Source organism: Taeniopygia guttata, chromosome 5 (genome assembly GCF_048771995.1).
Source record: "Taeniopygia guttata chromosome 5, bTaeGut7.mat, whole genome shotgun sequence".
Taxonomy (NCBI): Eukaryota; Metazoa; Chordata; class Aves; order Passeriformes; family Estrildidae; genus Taeniopygia; species Taeniopygia guttata.
In genome coordinates, this window is record NC_133030.1 from 15,805,685 (window position 1) to 15,832,500 (window position 26,816).

General features: G+C 35.8%; 1 protein-coding gene across 32 annotated transcripts in view; it reads right to left on the reverse strand.

The window, feature by feature from the left end:
* The window catches only part of SOX6 (SRY-box transcription factor 6), a 374,330-nt gene that overhangs the window by 169,943 nt on the left and 177,571 nt on the right, over positions 1-26,816 (reverse strand). For 30 of the 32 annotated variants that reach the window (XM_072929673.1, XM_072929674.1, XM_072929672.1 and 27 more), the window contains one exon: positions 3,558-3,647. The exons of the other annotated variants lie outside the window; for them this stretch is intronic. In XM_072929673.1, coding sequence (XP_072785774.1) covers positions 3,558-3,647 — 90 coding nt within the window. The remainder of the gene's footprint in view (positions 1-3,557; positions 3,648-26,816) is intronic. 32 annotated transcript variants of the gene reach the window in all.

Genomic DNA, 26,816 nt, shown 5'->3' on the forward strand with positions numbered 1-26,816 from the left:
TCTGTGCACCCAAATATCTGGAAATAAAGAAAAGAGCCCTGCCCCACTTTGTTTATCCAAATATGTAATAACAACAATTAGAATGAAAAGTATTTCCTGATCCTAATTTTTATACAAAAGAAACCAAATACTGCAAAAGCCTAACAAATTGCTTGTATACCTTAAATAAATCTATTTGCATGCACACCCTGGCAAATAGCATACAATCAAATGATTTGCACAGACAGCTCTGGGTTTCTTTTTTCCAGGTGAGCAAGGCATTTAACTGCTTCAGAGACCTTTGAAAACTTGACCTATGTGTTTCATTTATAAACATATCAAATGAACAAGCAGACTTATTTAACCACTGGAATTTGGCTACAAAGCATTCTGCCAGATTCTCCTCAGTTTCATGCAACCTCCCTGAAGTCAATGGCTTGTTTGGCTGAAATTCAAGGAAGAATCTGGACCATTATCAATAACTGAAATCCTAATAAAGAAACTCAGAAAAAGCAATTTTACAAGTGAGGCACACTATGCAAGAGTAATTGTGAACAGGAACAATCCCACACCGAGAAAAAATGAATTATTCACTGTTTGTTACTTTTGTATTGGCCTCTATTGTCTGAATTAATAGATATAGTTTATAATTATATCTTGATTAACACTATTGTGTTCTAAATATAGAAGGTAAAGCAAGAAAATACCGTTTTTATTTGTTTCTCTCAGCCAATTATCTTTTCTTCTTGTCTGTGTGCTTCCCAAACATGAATAGAAACAGTTTGTGTCAGTGGTACATTTTTTTCCCTGCTTTCATCCTTTTTTCTGGCACTGATTCTTAGTGAACTGCCTTCCCACAACCAAGATGCTAGTCTTTCACTGAAGGGGGAGGGCTGTGGTTGTGCAGACACAGAGGAAGAATATGTGCTCAGGTTATCCTTAGCGAGAACAACGCCTTCTCTCTAAAATAAACAACTCCCAGTAACAGTCAGTGCAAAGAGCAGCTCCTCACAGGACCACACCTTCCTTTCTTATAATCAACTTTTTTTTTTCCCCTCTAATGAACTCATTGATTTATTTTTACCACATCACTTCATGCCTCTAAGTTAGACTCTGTAATATGAGCAGAAATTCTTCACAAGTTCAATTCAATGAAATTATTTAGAAACTAACAGCAATTGAGGAAAAATATATTTGACCTCTGAAAGACAACAGATTTTCAAATGTAGTTCTTTTAGATCCCAGAATGCTCTACCAATTACTTTGCTGGAAATTCAATCGTCACCATGAAAATGAACTTCATGATTGTGGAATCTACCACCTTGAACAGCAAAAAGATTTATTTTAAAGTATGCTTCCCCTAATTTGTTTTGTTCCCTTCATGTAATCGGGCTTTCATGCTGCCACATGCTAGATTGTTATTTGTTTGTGGATTTTTTTTCTTCCTTTCTGAGATGATTTAAGGTACACAAATGCTGATAGGAGTTAATAGCAGACTATTGGGTTAATAGTGGTTTTATTGGCTCAGAGGTAACCAGCCTGGAGACAGTGGTTAGGTCATGGGTTTGGGAGTCCAAACGAGAGGATTCCAACTTCAGACCTGTTCCTACTCCAGGAACAGGTATGTATGCTATACAACCCTGCACCTAGTTCTCTTCTCCTATAAAACATCACTAATGCCTTTGTCAAGAGATCTGAAGTGTAAAACATAACATAACAGCAACCATTTTTTGTCTTCCATGTTGGTTCTATTTTTAAAAAATTAAATGCAGCTGCAGTAGCGAAGATTCAGCATCGCATCTTGCTGGAAGCCAACGAGCAGCGTGGATGAATATTGCAGATAATATGACAACTTAAAGACAGGTTACACAGGAAATGGGCTGTGGAAACTAACTGAGGGACTAGCAATACATAAATCTGCTGAGCCTAAGCTGAGGATCCTTTTTACACACTTAATAGGCTATTCCCCTGGAAAAGGTAGTTGAGAAATCTTCCAAATCTGAGTTAGAGTGCTTTGTAGGGAGATGAGAAAAGGATGAGAAGCAAGAACTCTACCCACTCACTCTGCAGAGAGCATATATGCTAAGAAAATAGGAGGAACAATGTAAATCCAGAAAAAAACCCCTTTCTTTTTCAATAAATGAGATGTCATTAGAAAGGATTTTGTGCCATATAAAAGAATAAAGAACATTATTCTGCACTGTCAGAGATGCCACCTCTTTTAAATTTGATTCGCTAATAGCATTCAAGTAGTTTCTATTTAAAGACTAAGTAGCTATATTTTGCAATTAATAGACAATAATAATTCAACTAGCATTCAATGTTTTCCAAAGTATTAAGAGACAATATGGCTTTAAATAGATCGTGATTTCAACACATTTTTTTTTTTTATTGCAGTCAATTTTAACATGTTCCTGCAAAACTGTATGCTATATTTCTATCACTGATATTACTATGGGATTTCTTACCTGCCTAACATATATGCATTGTCATAATTCTACCAGAAAAATCAGGAGAATCCAACAGATTTTTGGTCCTGAAGGAACCAATTATAACTTACTTATTAAAAAGAGCCAATCTTTCATCTACTTGTATTAAAAAAAAAAAAAATGGAATGGACCCGAATTTCCCCAGTGGAAATTTAAATCCCTAAGCATCAATTTTCATCAAATAGACTATATATATTTGTTTACATTAAATAATTTTACAGAAAAGTTTTATTAATATGATGAACAGGACTTTTTGTTTCCACACCTTTTTAGTTGCAGTTTAACAAAATCATACAAATGAAGATAAATAAATCTTGGGTACTTAGTGTACTCCTGAAACATGCCTTATAACCCCTTCTCCCAGCACAAAAAAAGCACATGTTAAATGTGTTGCTTAATCAATAACACTGAATTTCTTCTCAATAAGAAAACACATGGAAGAATAGAAGGGTGGGGAAAAACACTTCAAGTTTTCTACCTACTACTTAATTGTCAAGAGAATTTCACTTTTCCTTGAATGCTGGCTCAAGAAATAATGAGAAAACTGGAAACCATTGCCCACATATACAACAAATTTTGTACTGACTTCAGTAAGACCAAAATTGTATCCAGACCTGTTCTTTCTCTGCATAACAGGATTAATAAAAACAAATTTTTTTTTTCAATTTTGAATCAAAGATTTAAAATAGCAATGACACAATTATCGCCCTTTATAATCAGAAAGCTATTTCTACACACAGTTTGTGCAACTGGGAAGAAGAAGTACCAAGTACTGGTAACTCTGCATTTCTTCCTCTTCCTCTGCTCAGAGATATATGGCTGATGTCAGTGAACTAATGTAACTAACCTGGTGTTTTGTGATAACATCCCTGATACTGCCTATAACTGATTGTGACATACTCCATTTTTTTTGCACACTCATCAGTCATTTCAAAGATAAACATTAAAAACCACGGTGAGTTGCCTGGAAAGAATGGCACCCTCCAGTCATGACAGCTACTTCTGTTATTTTTTTTCTGAAATTTCAAAAATCCTCAATCTCTTTCTTAAAATATATGCAACCATTTAAAATTTGATCTAATGAGATACCTTTAATTTCTCCAAGGAGATCACTTGTGTTTAATTTTTCCATCTTCTCCTTCCAGTCTTTAGAAAGTAGCTTTTCCATACAGGATGAATCTATATTAAAAAAAAAAAAAATACTAATCATGAAACATATTCTTACAGGAAAACAGGTGCCACCTTCATTTTAACACTGTTCTCCCTGTACCACTCGAACCACAGCTTAGAAAGGAAATGATCTTGCAGCCAAAGAGAGTTCTTATTTAACTGCATTTTAAATCCAAAGTAATTCCCCTGGGGTTAATGGAGTTACTATGGATTTAACAAGGGTCTAATTGAAAGAAAAACTTTGTTGAGGATTTATGCATGCTAACTGCCAATTTACATGCATAGATTGCCAATGTATATAAGAATTCTGTCTTTTCATTTGAGAATGATTGTACACTCGAAATTATACATGAAGATTTAGTAGCTTTTTTTGGAAATTTGGCACACAGTGACATCTGAAACCCATTTTTATACCCATGTCAATGCAAAAGTTATTCATATAATGTCTCCATGGAATTCATGAAAGCACTCTACATATTCGATGTTCACAGTATCAGAAATTTTCTTGGTAAGCTATAAACAACATGCAATGATTAGAAGATAGGCTTTCGTCATGTCAACTTCAGAATGCATTTCAAGGCTTTACCCCAGCCTGGGAGGCCTTCTGGAGGCAAAACTGCCACTGAAGTCATTACACTTTGGAGAAAGTAAAGGATTGGCCCTAGTAAGCTTCCTGTGATCAGACCCTAATCCCACTACAAAATTTTATACTGAGCATAACAGACTCCAATAAATTCTAAAGGTTTTTTTCCGTTCCTAAATTAAACTAATTGGCTCTGATGTCTAAATTATAGATAACCTTGCAGATACCTAGAAAAGGTGATTTTTAAGATAGAAATTCTTATGAAGGGAGCGTACAAGACTGCAAATTCTCCTGGAGGCAGCCTACAGGAAAGATAAAGAGAGACTATTTACAAGAAAATGTAGTGGTAGCTCAAGGGGGAATGGCTTTAAACTAAAAAACACTAGATTTAGAGTATATATGAGGAGAAAATTGTTTACTGTGAGGGTTGTGAGGCACTGGCACAGGTTGCCCAAAGAAGCTGTGGATGCCCTATCCCTGGCAGTGCTCAAGGCCAGGTCGGATGGGGCTCTGAGCAGCTTGGGATAGTGGAAGACGTCCCTGTCCATGGCAGGGGAGTTGGAATAAAGTGATGTTTAAGGTCCCTTCCAACCCAGGCCATTCTGTGATTCTGTGGTTGATGTGATGTGGGTTTTTATGACTTTTAAGAAACACAGTTCAGACTTCTAAACAATTATCAAGAAAACTTCGCAAACAACACTTATTTTTCCTTCCCAGTTAGTAATAATAAAATCTCTATTAAACTTTGTGTGCTTGCTTTCACGTGTAGGCACTCACCAACAATGTCTGTGCTAAACTCCTTGAAAACCCTTAGGGCCAGTTTGCAAAATATCAAAACCTACATGTAACCCTATTTCCAAACCAAACTGTAGCAAAGAGCCTTTTTGTAAGGGCACACATCACCCTGTGATGTGTGACTGCTGAGCACAGTGTTCCTTGGGAAACAGCCACACACCTTCTCTTCCTAGAAAATATAACAGCAAGGGGCCACTTGTTTGAGAAGACCAATTTGCACAATGCTAAGTAGCTAATAATATTCCAAATTATAATTATTTTTGTACCAGTCCTACTCCAGTAACGAATTAACAGTGAGTTGTACGAGAAGGTAGAATTCAGTCTTCCACTAAATTACTGGCAGCTTAAGATCAAATCACAGCTGAAATTCTCATTTCAGTCGTCCCAGCAGAAGCACTCACACATGTGAAAGCAAAAGCAAATTGCCCAGATTTAAGAATGGCAACACAGATCATATCATTGCAATGGGTAACAGTTTATTCCACTTCAGACGATTCCAAAAATACTCAGAGGGAGGAGAGACATTCAAAGAGGTCACAAAGGGAGGAGTTAAAGATTTAGGGAGAAGTTTAAGGAAGAGAATAGCCATATGGCCAATCATATTTTAGGGTACAAGTCATTTCAGCCTAAAATTTCATTAGTAGAACTCATTTGACATAAACAAAGAAAAACCCCAAACAAAACAAAATCCGATTGAAAGCAAACCAAACAGTAACTACCAGGAGATCAAAGATCAGGTTTTAATTGCAACACGTTTTCACCATGCAAGCCTCCATGGAAAGACAACACAGCTCATAAATATTTTTGAAGTAATATTTCAGCAGAAAAGCTAATTTATTGACTAATTATATCTTTTTATGAAAGAGACAAAATTAAGGAGCTGTAAGTTGCAATAGGCAGTGTTAAAATACTAGTTATATAATAACAATTTACTTTTAACAATAACAGGCACTTATTACTTTTATGAGTTCTGGCCTGATAATAGGAGAATCAAGAAATAACCATCAATTATCAATAGAACATTATAATTTGTCCTTTATTGTGATATCATGATTAGTTTAAAAAGAGGTTTCTGTGATTCTCCCCTGCCAAAATTTCAGACCCCTCATCCTTGAAAAAAAAAGCTTTAGAATTTTATTTTGATGTTTGCTATAAGTTATGTATTCTACTGCTTTTAAATAAGATGATTTCCTCAATTCACACAAAGAAAAAGAATAGTTCAATAAAAAAGGAAAACAAAAAAAAGAAATAACTAGCATAGTACTGAAATTGATAAAATACTTTCCTCAAAAGCACTTGTTTTATTTTTTCTCTCACTGTTCCTAAGAACACCCATGCTTATCTGTAGTGTTCTTATATTATGTAAGGACAAAAAATGTATTTCTAAAGACAGACTTGGAAAGAGCTAGATTGGAAAACAGGTCTATTTGTGTGCCTTTTTGATATAATCACATTGCTAGTTAGAATTTTTCTCTACAAATGACTGAAAAATTCCTTAAGAAAGAGTTCTTTTAACACCCCTATCTCATTCAAATTCTGTGTTCTGGATCTGACCACACAATTTATAGCTACTGTATTTTGCTATTGAGAGGATTTCAAAAATGATTACACAATGAGCCTTTTAATAAACTTTTTTATACTATTGTGAAAGTGGTGTTATGAAAATCCTGTATATTTGCAATTATCATGTTTATTCTGCATAATTTTTCAAATTTAAAATAATGATATGTGGTTAAAGCCCTCTGGAGGTCCTTGACATTAGACCCAAAACTAAATATAAAGGCTTATACTTGAAAGGCATGACTCCCTTCAAATTCTGTATTCCGTGTTCACAAACACACATTTTGAAAAGGTTTGTGAATCAGAAAGGGATTTTTTTCCTTTCTGTACTGAAAAGTAATTTTTACAGACATATAAAATCTACAGAGATATCTTCTGACATCAGTAAAATGTCTTCATCCATATTGATTCATTTTCTGATTTGATTCATTATAGAAACAAAACATCGACTTGGAATCCAGCACTGAGCAGTGAAGAAAGGAGCCCGAATTCACATCTGCACTGCATCACTCTCCCTGCACTGCTCCAGCACCATTCCAAAACCCTGTGGATCCCGACATTTTCAAAATTCAGGGGTATTCTTGCTGAAGACAATTATAAAAGAAGCAATGAAAGAAATTACCATTTATACATTTTTAGCTCTTCTCACTGACTTTATAAACCACAGTCAGGCTTATGCCGCACAGTAGCATATTTTCTACTGGCACATGTAAGATCAAACTCGTGAAGTTGCACTGGAGCAATTTATTCTATTAAAAAACACAGAGCTTCTCTTCCTTTATATTCTTCCCTTGTGAAGGAAAAAATTCCCTTCAAGGACAGCAAACAGGTTAAGTATAATTATGATGACTAAATTAAATCTTTGAGTATTATTTAATATCACGGTTTGTTACATACTTAGTTAGCAATTTTAATTGTAAACTAAAGGAGTTTAAAGTACTGTGAGAATCTTGTTAGACATGACAGTTTTGCAAAGGTGAATGAGAAGAGGATGTTAAAAGATATATATAATCAGGGGAAAAAATGCTGAGGGAAAAAACCCTAGGTGTTAGATGAAAAGGATCTCTTCACAATGACAAAGCATCGATGAAAAGAATTAACATTTGTCCGTTGGGTAATCAATCAGTCATGGAATGGATGGAATCCAGCTCTTTGTTGCACGGCTGGTGATGAAGAGCGAGCGTGTTAGCTATCACAGCCAAGCTCTCAAGTTCTTCTGACTGAATGAAAGTCATCTTGTTTGAATCAGGACTAGCCTTTGCCTCTTGTCTCATCCTTATTCTCCCCCTTTTTCAGCTCTGGGTTTTTTTCCTTTTAATTTCACTTTTGCATTCTTCAACAAGTTACTCACCCCAGCTATTCATTACATGAATACTGTATGACCTGACAGTGGCCTGCACCTATCCTCATTGATTTTGGGGGGTGGTTCCTTGTTTTTTTTCCTCTTAATTCACTAAAGTAGCCTCCTATTACTTTCTTTGAAATACAGATTAAAAAAAAAAATAAAAAAATAAAAAGCCGTTCATGCCATGTGTGAGTTTTTGTTTTTTTATGGTAAAGTCATACATAAAAGAAAACCTAAATGTGAGAGTGCAGCAGCAAAACTTCAAAGCCCTGACTGTCAGACATTATTATTTCAAATCAGCTTTGACTTTTTGAGACTTAATAAAACACTATAGTACAGACTGGCATATTTATAACACCTATACCAGTGATCAACTGAACTGTCTTATTCTTTCTACTGTGCAGTGCCTTGTTATTTCTTTTATAATAAGCTTCTCTCAAAACATGTTGTAACAATACTGCAAACTGATAATTATTAATGATATGAGTTCTAAAACATCACTTGTTTTGCATACAATCCTTTTTGAATCCACACATTATTTTGTGACAGAAGACAAAAGCACATTGATTTATTAATAATGATTGCAAATGCACAGCAAGTTCATAAACAATACGGAAATATAATTCAATCAAAGGTATAGAGGTATAGGTGACATATTTCTACGTGCATCTGAATTGTTACATCTCAAGGAAAGAGGTATTGGAAAAGACAAGGGAGTGGATTCAGCAGAGAAATCAGGCATGCTGAACGAGAAAATTCTCTAAAACATGATCATATCCACAGTAGAAGGAGGAGGCTAAAGTTATTTTCTGCATTTTAGAAGAATGATACTACAGACCTAAAGGCACCTTTGTCTCTATTTCAGGACTAAGTCTATAGTTATATCCCATTATAATTTAGTAGCTATTGTTAAACATAAAAATATTACATTTGAGATGAGTTTGGGACTAAATATCAATTTGCCAGTTCCTTCATCTCTAGTGTTCTATATTCCCCAAGCTACTTTCATTACATTTTATTTGCCTTCAGCTCCATGGGAGAAAAGGTGTCCTTTGGACCAGCCTTTGTCAAATGACTTCACCTGCCTCATTTAAGTCTGTATAAGAAAAACAGCACAAGTGGAATTAGCCTGTCAGCATCTATGAAATATTTGTTTGAGAATAAGTATTGTATGGTGCTTTTTATTTGAAAGAATGTTAAATAAGATTATGAACTCTTTGTGACAGACATTTGTGTGCTTACTAGGTCTATTGCATTTGATTCCTTCTACAGAAGAACTGCTTTTTCCCCCAAAACCAACTAAGCTGCAAATTAACATTACATTACTACCATTTTTGGCCTGCATGTTCTTGCACCTTTGCACATCTCACCCCATGCTTCAAGTGCAAAAGTGTTTTTTTCAAGTGGGTGAAACTAAGGACATGACACCTAAAATAATAACAACCCAATACATCACAGATCTAAAAGAGGAGGACTTGTTTCAATATTCTTCACAGAATACTAAATCCTCTTCTGAGCTGAAAAATCTAAATGAAATATTTCTGAATAACAGTCAAGCAGAATTTAGATTTACTCTAGTCAATCTTTGTTACTTACAATTAAACTAAAACAGCAGGTCCATTGTTACTATTATTAGATCCAGCCATTAAAATGGTGAAATGTTCAAAAAATTGAGTATGTTTTTTAAAAATCTGTGATGAGTTTTAATATACCTGTGTTGGGATCTTTAGTTAGATCCCTCTCTGAGTACATGGCAACAGCTTGCTGATGTGAACTTTGAGCATGCTTATGTGAACAGCGAACTTTGTGAGTTCACTGCTAATCAGATTTCCTTGAGGTAAAGAACCACTTAGTACAGAACAAAACTATAAAAATATTTCCTAATTTTCATGCTTCATGTTATGTATTTTAAAATTATATGCAAACTCTAACATTTCCGTATCAAAGAGAAAAGCAAAAGGTTAATTTAATTCATTTTGAAAGAACACAATTTTATACTCTTCTAACAATTCAAAATTAAATTAAGGACTTCATGTTTTCATTCACTACTTGAAAAATAAGATGCAGTTTAACCATGACTATTAGAAACTTAACGGCTGGATGGTATATCTATTCTTTTTAATCCAAAGATGTAACATTCGTGTAACATTACTAAAATAGATTTTTTTTTGTTTGCCACAGTTTCTTTTTTTCTTCTTTCAAACGCAAATTATCCTTTTCTGTCTCAATAAACTTTAAATAAAAGACAAGGATTCTGCAACAATACAAAACTAATCAAAAACCAGCCTGAAGGCTTAACATCCATATTTGCAATATACTGCCACTGCCTCTTGCTCATAAGCAGCTTGGCTTCAATCTTGCTGTCAGTGGAGCAGCAGGTCAGGGGAATCTCATCTCATCCCTCTCAATTTCTGTGCCATTCTTGTACCATAATTAATTACCATGGTCTAACAGAAAATTAAAATATAAGGCATTTCAACACTTTGTTAGCCAGTGAATTGATCACTTTGGCCAATTTCTCAAGAATTTCTTGATTTAATTAACTCTCCAAATGCAAGTTTTTGGAAAGCAAAAAATACAGTCACTTCACAAAAATGAGCAACATGACATTTAGAACCGGAAAAGATGCTAATTCCTTTAGCTTATTTTTTTATTGCAAACTACAAATAAAATAAAATCTTTCCTAAATTCTATATCTTGCTTGGGACATTAAGGAGACAAATAATCATGGCCAGTCACTTACTCCCTCCTCTCATATTCTCTTTCCTATCAAACTCTGTTTGATCAGAAGATTAAAAAAAGTAAAAAAAAAAAAAAAAAAAGAGAGAAAGAAAAGAAAAAAAATCCAAACAAAACCCAACCAAACAAAAACAAAATAAAAAGACAAAGAACACTTCCTAAATACAATTATATGTAAAAGGAAGTCAGCTCACAGTGGATGTTTTCTTGCAAGAACAATGATGGAAATGCAACTGAGATCTGCCTACCAAACACATAATTTTGTTTAGGACAGGGAACCAGGCAGATCTGCCAATTGCTGCACATTTTTTCATAGTGACAAGATTTCCACAATATGATAAAATTAGAACTGTAAGAGCTTGGAGAGGTCTCTTAACTTTTAATTAAAACTCTCCAAGATCACTAAAAATAATTAGGCATTAAAATGTTCTGGTTTTCCTCTGAATTCATTTGCGCTACTTGAATGGTCTAGATCTTGCATGAAACAACAGACATTCTAAACAGAAACACTTGAATTTAGCTGGGGGTGATTTCCAGACCTGCTTTTTATGATGTGGCTAGTGGGAAAAGCTGTCGAGTCTGATTTTCTACCAATTCTGCCTAAAATGGTTTGTTTCAACAGGAATTCTCTAGTGCAAAGAATTCTGCTCAGTGCAAAACTCCAGATAAAAAAGAAGTTTGAATTTCATGGAAAGAACAGCCTGAGATACAGTCCTGACCTTTATTTTTATTTATTTATTAAAAAGCAGGACCTTTAACCTTGCAAATGTTTTTGTTCTCTTAAAATAACTCATACAATGCTATACGCCATACTATTTTTAGAAAAGCAACAAGAGAAAGCATGCTTTTCCCATACAGCAGGGCACTGATATAAACATCAACACAGATGCTCTGTGAGAGAGAGCTGGACTTCTCAAGCACTTGATCATTAAGGAATGCACCAACTGTTTTAGATAATCTCGTGCCAGCTCCAGTTCTGCTCCACACTCCCCTTTGGGAGTGGCAAATCTTGTCCTGCTCCTAATTTTTCATTTTACTCACTCCTCCATTCTTTTTTTTTTTTCTCTCTTTCCCCTAGAACAGAGGGAAAAAGGCATTGTGTGCCAAGCAAGGCAAGACTAGAATCACTTCCCCAAACAGAGCAAAACTTTCAGACAATTAACCCTCCCCTCTTCTTTCAGATAAATTACTAAGTATAAAATGCAATCTGTTTCCTTTGTTTACTCAATATGAACAATTTGTAAATGACTCAAGGATGAAATTCAGAAAATGTTGTGCTAAATTAGAACCATTATAAACATGCTAATGACTGCTCAACTAAAACATGCAGGATCAGTGTGAAGAAATATATTTAGTTCCTGTGGAATACAGTTGTATTGCCTCAGAACTATTTGGTCACTTAATTGTATATGATTACTTCAGGAAAATGTTAATTTCATGAACACTGCACTAGACAATACACTCCGTATGTCAAAAGAAGCCTTCTCAAGTGTCAGTGTAATTGCTTGCATGCAATGTTTTGGCATATTAGTACAAGAGAAATATCTTTTAAGTCTATTAAAATTACATGTATATTTCATTCCTCCACTTAAAATCTCCATTCCATGATAAGCTATATTTTACTGTTAGATTGGCTGTATTCACTGAAGTTACTCCCTTATTTGCATAACAATGATAATATAGAGTATATTACATGTATTCACCTATTCTCTAAGTATGTGCACCTCTATATATTTTCCAAGTGATCATATAATATGTGCAAGAGAAATTTGCTTTAGGCTTTAAACAACAGCAATCAGGGATAGATAGGAAAAGGGGAGAACAATTTGCTTGAAATCCCTGGTAAAAAGACAATATAAACTGATATGAAAAAGGAGAATGACACACTTATTTTCTGTCTCTTGCTATGTACACCCTAACAAAGCAATGAAATCAATAGGATTTGCAATATTTGTTATTTTGCAAAAGGAGAAAGTTGTGCTAATGGAAGCAATCTCAATTTTCATTATTGTCATTGCCTCCACATCCTCACATCTTTCTTTATTGAACAGCTCTAGATTTTCTCTTTTTTTTTTCCCCTGAGTGGAAAAGAACAGACTGAGCCAATATCTTAGCTAGAATTCATCAGCATATCTCCATCACAGCCTACTTAGTCTTCAACAGATTTGAAATTTCTCCCAATATTTGGCCTATTATTCTTTCTCATAATCTCATACCTCTGTACCTTGTTACAGCCTTTTTATAACCCTAAACAATTCACTCTCATCTTTGCCATCCACTCTTCTCAAACACTTCTGAGTTGAAGTGACATTCTTCTCCTTATTACTCAAATAAATATTAAGAGTGTAATAGCAAAATGTTACTTTGTTAAACTGCTCTGGAAAAAATCATGTTCCATATGCTTTTTGGACATGGGGCATCTCTCTTTTAAAAATTAATTTCCCTAGTAGCCCAAGAAGTTGCAGATGGAATGTCAGCCTCTGTCCAGCTATGTACTAAACCCAGACATTTTACTAAGGGTAGTGGGGGTAGATTTTCTTTTTTCTTAACACTGCACAACTCTTCTTGCACCAAGCTGAAGCAGGCAGAGGGTCCCATCTCAACTCAGGAAATTCTCTGGCAGCACAAACAGACATTTATGTTATTGCTCCTTCTCCTATCAAATGCAATGCCAAGTACTATATCTTTTAACAGGGTAGAAGTTCTATAAAATTAATATGGAAATACAAGACAAAGTTTTGAGGACTAAAAACATCTTACAGAGAAGGTAGTACAAAAAAACAAAAGTGTGGAGGCTCCTTCACACCAGGTTAGTTTCAGAGTATTGAGGGAATGGGAGTGAGGGGACTTCCTAAAAAGCAAGGAAAATCAGTTTCTATTAAACTGATTAATGTTCCTTGCAAAATTTGTGACACCAGATGACTTATGAAAAAAACCTGAATGATTCAAAAGACCTCTATTTTGTTCCCCCAAATCATGTTCTACTCATTACCCTAATAATGCAGTAATAAACATCTGTTTAATTATTTGAAGGCTTCTTAATATTGTGCATAAAAATCTTAACTCAGCTTGTACATAAAATATTCTGAAATTAAAACAATTGTATAACAAAAAGAATTTTTCATGAGAAATCCTTAAGCATTTTTGTATGTAAAAGTATAACACAAAGAAAGCAAAATAATATGCTCTTGATTTGAAATTACTTCAAACAAGGATGCAGAGGAATGAAAACAATAGCTAGAATCTCCTCTCTATTTACCATTTCTGAAGGTCTCTATGGCACATGATGCAGCCTTTTACAGGGCACTAAAATACATTGACAAAATCAGCTCTGTAGCTGCTTTTTTACTACTAAAATTTTGACTTAAACAAATTATCATATCCTATATAAACATAAATACAGATCAAGCAAGAATTTCCTGAGCTGATTCCAACAAAAAGAGCTTTAAAAGGTTTACAATTCTCACAAGCACCAATTCTTGCCATAGACTTAAAGAACCATTTAGGTTGGAAAAGATCTCTAAGATCATGGAGTTCAAGCATTAATCTAGTACTGCCATGGATATATGTTTCTGGAATAATAGCTGTGAAAAGATTTTAGAAAAGAAGGCACTAATATCGTCAAGAATAATATTCTCACATTTTCATTTCCCTATATACATAGAGGAGAAAATTAACCATCATTTTTATTCCTATAAAAGAACATTATTAATTTTTTAAAGTCAAGTAACAGAAAGATATGGAAATCTTAGAATTAACGTTCCCCAGGAAATCCTAATTCAGCCCCTGTGTACATTATGATATATTCTTTAAATACTTTTTTAAATGTACACAATTTTTGTATGCTATTCTTGCTATATTCAGCATATGGGATAATCCCAGATGAAAGCAGAAAGTGGAACTGCAGAGCGAATGAGGCTGCTGCCCATGCAGTCATTGGCTATGTTTCCTTGCAAAAGTTCAAAGAAACTAAATGAATGAGGGAGAGAACTGCAAAAGGAGAAATGATGGGTCGCAGTTGCATTTTCTGGGAGCTCAGTTTAAAAAAACTTGGGGCTTTATTTGAGGAACTGCTGAACATTCACAGCTGCAGCTGTGTCAATGTAAAGTAAATGTAAAGATTGAGGCTATAATATATATAACTATATATAAACTGCTGCACAAAGTTAGGTCCCCTGGAAAAGAATCGGGGCCTAAGCACCTCAAGCTGAACAACCAAGAAATCAATGACATTTTTAATGTCATATTCTTGGTCTCACACCTGTGAAGTTGGCATCCTGACTACATTTTCTTCCTATTTACAAAGATTTTTGAGACAATAATTTGTTTGTAGCACGTTTACTGAATATTCTGGGAGAAAAAAAAAATAAAACAACACCCTAGCCAATTGTGTAACACCCATGTCTTCTGAGCTTCTTGAATAATAAGCAATTACTAGACACTAAAACTTCAGGTTGACCAGTGAGAACATAACAAGTTATTGGATAGTTTCACATTCATGGAGGATTATCCTGTTAATAAAATGGATGAATTAGAAATCTTCTTCAGGAAAAACTATTGCTTATTCATATAAGAAAATTGTACTTTTCTACATGGAAACAAAAATTGGTTTCATTTTAATATGCTTTAAGTTTTGGTGGGCAGCTAAAGAAAGCTTTCACCAGTTATGCAGACAAAGTGCAAAATTAAAGATTTGAAACCAGTTTAAGCCTCTGGTCATATACACAGGTATATAAACAGGCTTCTATAAACCAGATTTAGTAGCCAGATTTGGAAACAACACCAATTTGAAGGGTTTACTGACCACTCCAAATTAAAAATAGAGTGAAAGTGAAATAGCTCCAGCACACTAGACTCCAGCAAATAAAAGCATTAATGACAGTAAAGCAGTGCATGTGGCACCCTGTCCTGGTGCAGCAAAACAGAATAACCCCCTTTTGCTCTCCCAAGAGAGCAAATCTTGACACTCACATGTACAAGCTGACAGATTTCTGTATGGTCCCCTCTTTGCTTAGAGCAAGCATTGTCACACTTCTCTACATCAATTATCACAGTTCCACAGCAGAAAATTATTTTTGCCCCCAAAGATGGAGCAAAAAATTAAACCTCAGAAACATCTTCCCAAAATATATAACATAATAATACAATAAATATCAAAGTGGAGAAAACTGGGGTCATTTGTAAACATCTGAGAGATTTAATAATATGCTACACAAAAGGCAAAAACTTATTCAGTGCAATTAAATCTTCACAGCTACATAGAAGGGAAACTACATTTAAGTTCACAGTACCTATATCAAGCTATTTTTAATTCCTACTGTGCTGCATAACATTCTTTCTTTTCCAGAATCCTCTTCACTACAAACAAAAACCATTCAATGGAGCTCAGTTATACCACCACCTTTCACTAAAAGTTATATTGAAGGTAAAATAGATAATTTACACAATTTCTGTATTAAACATTTAGTCTTCTTGCTTTTGTTGATTTAATCCAGACTCTAGAGTTACAAGGAGTTTAAATTTATGAGGTGAATTTTAGCTGCATAACTCCCCAGAAAATTTAAGCATGCATGAAATTCTACACAGCTATTTTGAAATTGTAGATTAATGTTGGTTTATGGTATACTCTTTATCCAAATGAAAAAGAATATAACACAGACTTAGTTGCTTAGATGTTTTGCTGGGTTCTCATCATATTTAGGACCAGTAGAAAATTCCATGTTATCAGAACAAAAGATTATTTAGTTTTAAATTCTGGTTTATGATCTTAGATATATTTATTCCAAAGAACAGGACAGGCAGGAAATACATTTCTTTGAATGCTACATGACATACTATATTGAAAAATCATTATATTCAAAGAATTTTCAGAGTAGGAAGACACTCAGATCATGGAGTCCAGCGCCTGGCCCTGCACAGGACACCCCAAGAGTCACATCATGTGCTTGAGAGCATTGTCCAAACACTTCTGGCTCTGCCAGGGTTGGTGTGTGACCCCTGCCCTGGGGAAATGTTCCAGTGCCCAAACACCCTTGGGGTGAAAAACCCTTTCCTGATATCCAACCTGAACATCCCCTGACACAGCTTCAGGCCCTTGGCTCCTGTCACTGTCACCACAGAGAAGAGATCAGTGATTGCCCCTCCTCTTCCCCTCATGAGGAAGCTGCAGACTGTGATGAGGTCTAATATTGCCTTATTCATTTAAATGTGTTACCAAATTCAGTGCATGAGTAACGGGCAAAGATTTGATTCCTGCTGCATTCAATAATCAGACTAATGCACTTCATGCACTTGTGCTCTACGAATAACAAAATTCACAACAGCAACCATATATTTCTTAGTTGTAATAATAATTCTTACACTAGACTTATAATACACTTCCTTTTAAAGCATCTTCGGCAAGGGCACTGCATGATTCCTAAGGTTTCTCTGTATCTGGATGGATGGACTTCATACTGGAAAAAAAGTGATGTGGTCACAACTGTTTGAATGTACAATGCCAAGGCCTGTTACAACCAAGCCAAAGGCAGAAGTTTGGGCTGCTGCCAGGTTCTCCACGTGGTAACAGTTTGGTCCACCTAATTTGTGTTTACATACAATAAATCCAGCTCAATCCAACTCTTAGTCTTTGGTTGCCTTTTCACTGTCTTTACTCCACGTGAAAATTATCTCACTGTCGTTTTTATCTTGATGTTACTCACAAAACTTACTGTATTTAGACAACTGTACAGTCCTTTTTGTCAACTAAACACTTCTCTAATCTCTGGGCTGCCAACCTGCCTGAACTCTCCTCCTGCATTTGCCCTCACACTATTAATATAATCATGAGCACTAGGAAGGCAGAATCTCAAACATTGCAAGTTACACGTCTCTGGTTCCTTCAGCTTTTTTTAAACACTTATTTATGGGCAAGGTATAATTTACAGCACCTTATGTATGGCTGGGCAGGTGGCACACTGTGACTACTGCTCCTTATATCAATATCTAACGTCAATGTCAGCGGTGCCCACTTTTCTACACCAATCAGATTTTCACCTGTTCTCCCTTATTATAAGGTTTGACTGAGGCAAGGACTGTTGTTTGTATTTTTCCTCTGTGGCAAGGATTGTTCTTTGGTTTTACTACTGCTACATGTCCAACACCTAATGTACTTCATCAGAGAAGCCCCTGGAAAAAAATATAACAAAACATGTTAATTGTTAATTGTTTCTAGTAAACTCCGTGACTCTTCAGAACTCAGTGGCCTAAGCTGCATGAGAAAAACTCAAGCTTTTTTGTTCTTTTTTCTTTTCAGAGCTATTTATGTTATATAACTTGCTATCTGAAGGGAACAATTTCTTAGCCTAAGCCAGAGGTTGATGAACACCAAATCTTGTCCTGCACAAAGACAAAGTATTTAGGCGTAGCTTTTCCCAAAGCAAAGTGGATTCTTTGGTCCCAGGTCCCAGAGTTACTGGTACAGTCCATGAATGCTGAAAGTCATACAAATTTCTTTCTTCTTTTTTTTTTTTTTTAATTCTACTGTCATATTGCTCAAGTTTCTTGAGAAATTCAAAATTTCTTCAATTCTAGGTGTGCAAGAACTGTGCCAAAATCTTGTATTTAGGAACAGTAATTTCTTTATGTGAACTATCCCACATCCAGATATTTTCCAGAATTGTCCAAAAGACTTTTAGCTGACAGGAAATAAACTGTTTCCTTCTTCAGCAAAATGTAACTCCCTAATGAGTTTATTAGCCTATAAACCATGATGTAAATGTGAACTTTGATACCAAGACAATAACATCTCCTTTCCTTTGTAAACTCTTAACTGGACCTCCTCAGTATCTAAGACTACTGGAAATTAGCCTAGAACATATATTAAAGAATTTAAGTTTCCACATTCAGTTAATTTTCTGCAGTTATTTACAAAATTAGTATTAAATTTTCTCGTTTGTTTTCACTACTTTTTTTTCCTCTTTTTACTCTAGTGAAATAGTTTCAAAATATGGATACTGACAGAGATGCAGGCCCGAATAGTGCAACCTTTTTTTTATTAAATAGCTGATCAGAGAATAAGAACAAATATTGCCAACAGAAGTATTGGAAAACCAGGATAACTGCTTTCTGTAAAGGCATGTAGGAATCACCATATTGGATCAGGCTGCTCAACAACTCCTTTATAACAATGACAGCTTTTGCAAAGTCTAGATTAAAAATTTAATACCATGAGAATGTTTCACCTGTACTGAAAACTGCTCTTTTTCCTTTGAAAAGCTTCCACAACTTTACACCAGAGACAAGGATCAGTAGTCCAGCAAAAGGGTCAGGAAAGTTTGGCCAAAGAGAAAACCACAAAAAATACTTTGAAACCATTAATTTTGCATCCAAAATTATTTCTACCAGGACAGATACACACATTCTTCTCATGCTCTATTCTTTATTTTTCAACCATTGCTTTTACAGCCTCCTGTTCCTAGCTTAGCACATGGAGTCACAGAATCACAGAATGACCTTTACAGATCATCCACTCCCAATTCCCTGCCACAAGCAGGGACATCTCCCATTAGACCATGCCACTCAAGGCCTTATCTAATCTGCCTTTGAGCACTGCCAGGACTGGAGCACCCACAACCACCCTCCTGGCAAACTGTGCCAGTGATTAACCACTCTCACAGTAAATAATTTTTTCCTAATATCTAATCTAAACTCCCCTCTTTCAATTTGTACCCATTCCCTTCCCATTGTCCTATCACTACTGTTCCTGAATAAGTGTCCCTACTCCCTGTAACTCCTTCAGACTGGAAGGTTGCCATGAGGCCTCCACCAAACCTTCTCTTCTCCAGACTGAAGAGTCTCTGTTTTCTCAGCCTGACTTCACAGGAGAGATGCTCCAGTTCTCTTACCAGCCTCCTCTGGACTTGGTCCAACAGCTCCATGCCTTCTTATCTTGAGGACACCAGAAAAATATGTAGTATTCCAGGTGGGGGTCATCCTAATCTTAAAGCCCAATTCCTCTTGTTTTGCTGTGTTCTGGTTTCAATTCACAGTATGCCCAGCAATAAGACCTGCCCAAACTGAGCAATTCATATCAGCTACTTGATGTAGTACATATATCAGAAAACAACACTGAGCAAACCAACATCAATTAGATTCTGCAACAATTTTCCAGGGCTAAGGATCCAAGTGCAAGGTCCTATACTTGACCTTCTCTATGTCTTCTTGCTCAGAGGCTGTGACTTCCACACCACCATATTGTAAAAAATCTGCATCAAATCTGGCAAAGAAAGAGATAATTTTTAAGTCCTCTGTGGGTACATTCTGTCTTCATTGTGTGGCTGAAACTCCCATTAACACTAACATGAGCTACACAGTCCTACTGATGGGTGAATTATACCCCTAACAGAACAGTGGTTTTTTGATCAATGGATTTGCTTTGATGAACTTGTTGGCTACTGCACAGTCATGTGTATATATTTAAGTATTTCTCTGTGTGTATGCATTTGTACATCTCTGCAGTGATGATGTCAGTTTGACTAAAAGCGCAGATAAAGCATTTCTCCAGCCAAAATGGGCCAAAGCTAATTTTCCCCATATAAACTTTGGGTTGGCCCTTATTTATCAAAACCAGAAAAAGTCTGACAGAAAAGTGGATCCAAGTTGGTTATCCCAACAAAAAAACAGAAGTCAGGGCCTTTCTTAAGACTCACTTTATAGGAACCGTATGCACAACTTTCACTTTCTAGAAAGTGGTTTTCTCTTGAACACACATCAGAACCATTCATCATCACATAATTGCAAGTTGTCAGTCAGAGCCGCACCCTTCACGCAGTGGCAGGCCGCCAGCACATCTGTCAGAAGCACTCACAAGCTTCCGTGTATTATTGTAATCCCCTACAAAAGGAACAAACCCATTCATCCTGTCCACATTTTCCAAATCAGATGACAACTGTAAACCCTGAGCCTGGAAAAATAATAGCACTTACCCTAAAAATGCCACATTTGGCAGGTGACCGCAAGTTAAATACCAGTGAGCAAATTTAAAATAATTCTAATCTCCACATCTAAGACACAAGTTGTAGGGAACTGGGTTCTTCATCAAAGAGGAAAGAGAGAGGAAGGAGACCATTCTTCCAAAATGGTCTCTAATAGTGAAAGAGGCTGTGGGGTTAAATTGTTGTACCCAATCTGCAACACTCACTTATTGTACTCTGGACTTTATTAGGAGAACTCTAACCTCCTTCTTTCTGTTTTCTTTCTCGTTTGCCTAGAATCACCTATTCTTTATGCTAGCACATACTCTTCTCCTGTACCTCTTGAAAGATGCTTTCTGCTCAGATAGGCTCCACAGGTAACACCTCGGGGACAGTCTGGATGTGGTGAATGTGAAGACTTGGGCCAATTAGTACAAAGCAGGCAAGATTCTCTTCTCAGAAATGATGTTAAAGACTTTCATGGAGAATTAAACAGCTTTCAGTGAATTAAATACTGTTTTACATATGGCTTCAAAAGCTTATTTGCAGAGTAAATGCATATGAGAGCCACAAATACTTTGGAGAATGGAGTAATAAGTTTTACCTAGGTACCTTCACTAAGTCTTTTGCATTCTCTCTCTGGAGAAGTCTGACAGCAGTGCTCAGCAGCACAGAATGAAACACATGCCATTCCCTCTGAGACAACAGTACAGACACATCAGCCTAGCAAGACCTTCAGAGTAGCTTTGCCTCAGCCAGTGAGGCTGCAGAGAGAGTCTAACACTTCCCTCTAACCAGCCAGCTCTTTATACATGCTCGATGCAGAACTGAAGCTACAAGACTTCTCTGAGCCTACTTCCAATCCTTTACCCCAGGAACTTTAAAGGAGCAGGAGCAGAGAGCCAGCATGTATCAGCCACAGTGACGGGGCTGGTGAAAGCCTGTGCCCTGCAATTGGGCACTTTTATCAGCCCTTGACACAGGCAGAATGTATATTAGATATACAGATATATAGATATATAAACAAGCATTTCTGAAACTATTCGAGAGATATATGATGGCTGACCTGCTACAAAGAGGAAGAATTACTCCTGAGTGATACAGCCAGGAGTAATGATACCATCTCAGTGCACAAAGGGAGATAAATGTGGTAACAAATCAATTCTCAGCTGTGCTGCAAACCTATATTCACACAGCATTGTTCAAGCTTTGTTAAGGAAAGTGCAGCAATTCTCCAACGATGTCCAAAAAATCCCTCTGTACTGTAGAACTGCCATACAGGAGCTGCTCTGGTCACACAGACTGGTCTAGCTGGTTCACCCCATTAGACTGAAGCTGGAATACAGGAATAAAGGAGTTGATCACCACACTCAACCTGCTGGTTTTGAAAACACTGATGGGCGAGTAAAAATCAACCCTTCAATTCTTTCATGACTCAGTTTCTCAGATAGAAAGATGAGATTTTTATCTCAAAAAACTACTGAAGAATTTCATTCTCTTGCAAAATGGTAATATAAGCAGTTTTAGCACAATAAAATATTTTTCAATTACACTATCTTAATTTTTACATGTTTTCAAAGTTCACTTGACATTTTTTCCAAACTATGCCCTGTTCAGTAATTCTTCATTTTTGTTCTGAATGAAGACCAAATTTCACTAACTCAGAAAGAAATTAATTTTGGACTTCAGACATCATGAGGTAATAATATCTGCTGTAAAGAGGCTAAGTCAAGATAAATGAATGCTTTCACTTTATAAATATATATGTGATATAAACACACACAAATATAAGTACAACATATGGTCAACTAGAAATAAATAAAACTGAAAACACTTTACAACGGCATGGCAAGTATCCAAACTAAATTTCAGGTAGCAGATGGCATGAATAGGATACATGTGAGAAACAGGCAATTTCAATTATCTTTGAATAGTTCATAAACAGGAAAATTTGGCAAAGTGCAATTAAAAAAAAATTGACTTGAAAAATAACATTGCGTAATAGAGATAACTGAATTGAAAACACAACAATGCAAAGTTGTTAAGCTCATTCTAACCATAATTTCATAATGGGTATTAAATGATTACATGTGACAGAAAAGAGCTGCCCCAAATACTCATGGAAAATGTTATAATTAATTATCCCAATTGGGGCTCAGATTTTCCTTTCACTTATTATCATCATTCAAAAGTAGCTGAAACATCTTGCTCCCCAAGTCCCTTCCTAGCTTTTGTGCTTTCTGAAGAGTAAAGAAAAAAAAAACTGAGTAAAATCTGGATCTCAACATTTCTTCAAACAGTTATTCAAACAAACTTCGATGGGGTTTGCTCATCAGAAGTCAAATTTGCCTACATATCATAAAAAAATTGCATTCTTTTAAGCCAGACAGTGAAAAATGTGGGAAAAAATTATGTTTAGAAATGAAGTAAGAATCCAAGGGCACAAAAGAGCTTGCTCACTTTTTAACCTCTTTTATTGAGAAATCAAAAGAGTCAAGTGGATCTCTGAAATACAAAAATTTGGCAAGAAGGACAGAGGCTAATTTCCTACATATCACTGAGGTACTTAAAAATGCTGTGAATAGTCAGCCAGGCAAGTCACCTAGGAATCAATTCACCAGATATTGTACTTTTGCCTCCATACTCCCCTCCCTCATCCTCCTTTCCACATAAGAAATGTGTCATACAGAAAGATCTATTAGCTCAAATCCCTGAAGTTATTCAGATATCTAAATGTGATTTAAGTGCCTAATTGCCATTTGTGTAATTGGGAGTTGGATAGCTAAACAATAGTTTAGGTGTCTGTATTCCACTGAGATGTAAGCTTTTCTGTTAATGAAAAATGCTGAGGTCCCAGCATTATCTCTAAGTAAAAATAGTAAAAGAGTCCTCAACCATTCCATTCTTAATTTGGATTAAAAACAAAACAATTAAAAGAGGAAAAAGATTCTGCCTGCATAAATATAGGCAGAAAAAAGTGTAATTTTCACTGAAATATATATATATATATATATATATAAATCAGGTTAGTTGTTAACATACAAGGTAAGCACCTTCAAAAAGCAGGAAAAAAAAAGGAAGAGTTTATTAACCCACTGCAATTTCAGAAACATTTAGTAAGAATTGGAGAACCTGTAATCTGATTCAAATGATACATATTTCTCTTTTTTCATGGTAATAAAGAGAGTTTGATTCCTGTTAAAAGGGAAGGTTTTTCAGAAGGCTTTATCAACAGCACCTTCAGGCTGGCATTATAGAGGCACAGCAAAAATCAACAAATGCTTCCGAGCATCTCAATAACCAAGGTCTGGGTCTTTGGAAGAATGACTAGTCTGCTGTTTCATAACTGTCATTTGAAAAAAGGAAAAATAATGTTTAATGACAGCTGGGTTTTACTGCTCAGATGAATCAGAATACGTAGAACCCCAGTATTTTATGTACATTGAATGCTTATGTAACTTATTTATACATCTGTGGGCTTACAGCTAGAAAGAGATATGTACACAATCGCAGCGTTTTAAAAATGGACAGCAGTTTTGGGAATGGTGCTTGAATCAAATTGCATCTCATTTTCAAAGCTGGTGGACCCAGTAGTTTTGGAAGCTGAAGTTTTAAGTGCTGAGCATACCTCAAAAATCAGTCCCCCTGTGTTACAAGCTGGGCATCTGAAGTCAGTGACCACAGCTGATCATTGGGTCACTGGAAAGTATAGTCGAAGTGTACACAACTACACAGGCAAGGCTCTGTGAGCTGAATATCACTCCCAACAGAAAAAGGGAGGTTATATAATACCTTTCAGACAAAGCAATACAGGAGTCACCAGCTGCAAATATGTTTTAATAATTCACAGCCTCCCAGGAGGAGTCAGCTCCTTCTGTTGGAGACTGTAACCCTTTCTCACCGTGCCTCTGACAGCCCTATCGTGGCTCCTTCTACCACAACTCACAAAACCTATGCTGTACCTCCTCTTGGAAGCCTGGAACACACCAAAGCTAATAAGGAGTTGTCAGAAGTGTCAGTAGTCACTCCATACATTAGGAGCCCCAGTCAAGCAGGGATCTCTCAGGCCCACGAGTCCTGTCCTCAGTAAGGGCAGGTAACCATACGATAATCAGCAGCAAAGTCTGCAGAGCTCACCAAGCTCCATGTGGCTACTCACTTCAAAATGAACATGGTTCTGCTTTCAGAGTAGTTATAAGCACAGGCGTTCAGCAGATTCTCATTTTTCTTTCCCTTTTCTTGTCCACTATCAGTCCTGCAAAACAGCTACAACTCTGGTCTTTTCCATGGCTCAGAGCACAGGAGATTGCCTGGCTCTGTAATGAGAATATTCCTCACTCTCTCTGTAATAAAAAACCAAAAATTACAAAACTTTCTAAAATTTAGAAGCGCATCAGAAAATTTAAACTTAATTCTTAATACAAATTAAATGAATCCTAGTGGTCCAACTATCAGTTTCAAACCAGTAAATCAATGTGCTTAATGTCAGCAACCAATAAAGCAGAAACATATGCTCTGCTTCACTAATGGCATAAAGAACATTCCCTGATTGCCTTCTGGCTGGAGCCAAATATTTGTTGGCTAAAACAAGATTTATTTTAGAAACATTAATTTTCTCTAGCATGCAAACTGATTCATTTTCCACTAAAATCTGTGAGATTACTTTTAGTTTTTAAAGACTTCCATAATGGTTGCTATACAAGACCTATCAAATGATATTTCTTGGCCCATAACAGTCATCTATTGTTTCTTCTGGCTAAGAAACCTTCCCACAGTATATCATAGTACAATATGTGAGCTACTGTGTTTGAAGTTACAGCTTATTTTATCAAGTCATTGGTCCTCTCTACAGCTGGTGAGTGATGCTTTCCCTTGAAACAAATAGATCAATGTTTTCTTTGATTTTATGTTTCCTTTGTTTGAAAAAAAATACTAGATGCTAAGGAAACAAAATATCAAATATTTAATATATAACTCTTAAAATATACACACACATACCGTATATCACATCAAACGAGATACTAGAACTATGTGACAGCTGCTGAGCTTCCATTTTTCTCATGCATTTACACCAAGAACCAAGAAGTTGGGTTTTCCAGAAAGTTCAATTCTCTTTCAAGCACTCCAAAAATGTGAAGAATTTCTGTGAAGTGTTCCTGCTATTCTCACCACTGAAAGTTTTAAGGAATGAAACACTTTTTTTTGTGTGTGACTAAATAAGGGCTGTTGAACACTAAGACCATTTGAAAATCTGGTACAGCAGAGACGTTGCACAATGAGATAAAGTCCAACTAGCATCTTTGATATAACAATTCTTTACATTTGGGCATAAATCTGTATTATCTAAGCAAGAACTGCAAGATTGGCCCCATAAAATGTAAAATTTACTTTTTAATTAATGTAATTTTAAGAAACCAGCTAATTTCAGTGTCTCAGAGATCAGAGTAAATAAATGGTTTCATGAAAGGGTCAGCTGAAAGTGTATGACATGCGGTGGTTGACAAAAGATTAAAATGCAATCACATACAAAAAAGCCATAACTTGAACGAAATCATGCATTCTTGAAAAGATACTTAATACTAATAGATGACATACTTTTACTTGAGTTTGGATCATCTATCCTCATGACTCATTATGTGTTTGAGCACATCAATTATATCATAAATAATTTATATCATTACAATGTTCTGTGGTTTAATGCATTTAAAACTGTTTCAGACAGATGAGGATCTACGTCTCACATACCTCAACATACCAGGACTGAAATAAAACCTTCTTATTAATAAGTCTTAATACTTTTTCATATAAATAAGTTAATTCAAAATATGCCAAAACATAATGCAGAAATCAAGGAAGTGCTGGGGTGTGTAATTTCCAGAAAGGGTATGTGAAGCAGAAAGGTTAACAACATCTTTGCCCAAACTCAAAGCAAGTCATTGCAGTAGCTGTGCTTCTCACCAGATTCTGAGCCAACTCCAGGAACATAATAGAAAACCTAACAAAAACAGAGCTTGTAGGAAACATTCTCTCAACATACAGCATGATCACAAACACTGAAAGGCTGGTTGACATTTTCAAAGCTGCAAAGGGAATTTGGTTGCCGCCAATTCTCATTAACTTTAATGGGAACTGGGCATCCAAATCTCTTAGGCAGTTTTGCAAATCCCACCACAAATGACCATTTAGGTGGTAGGCATTAAATG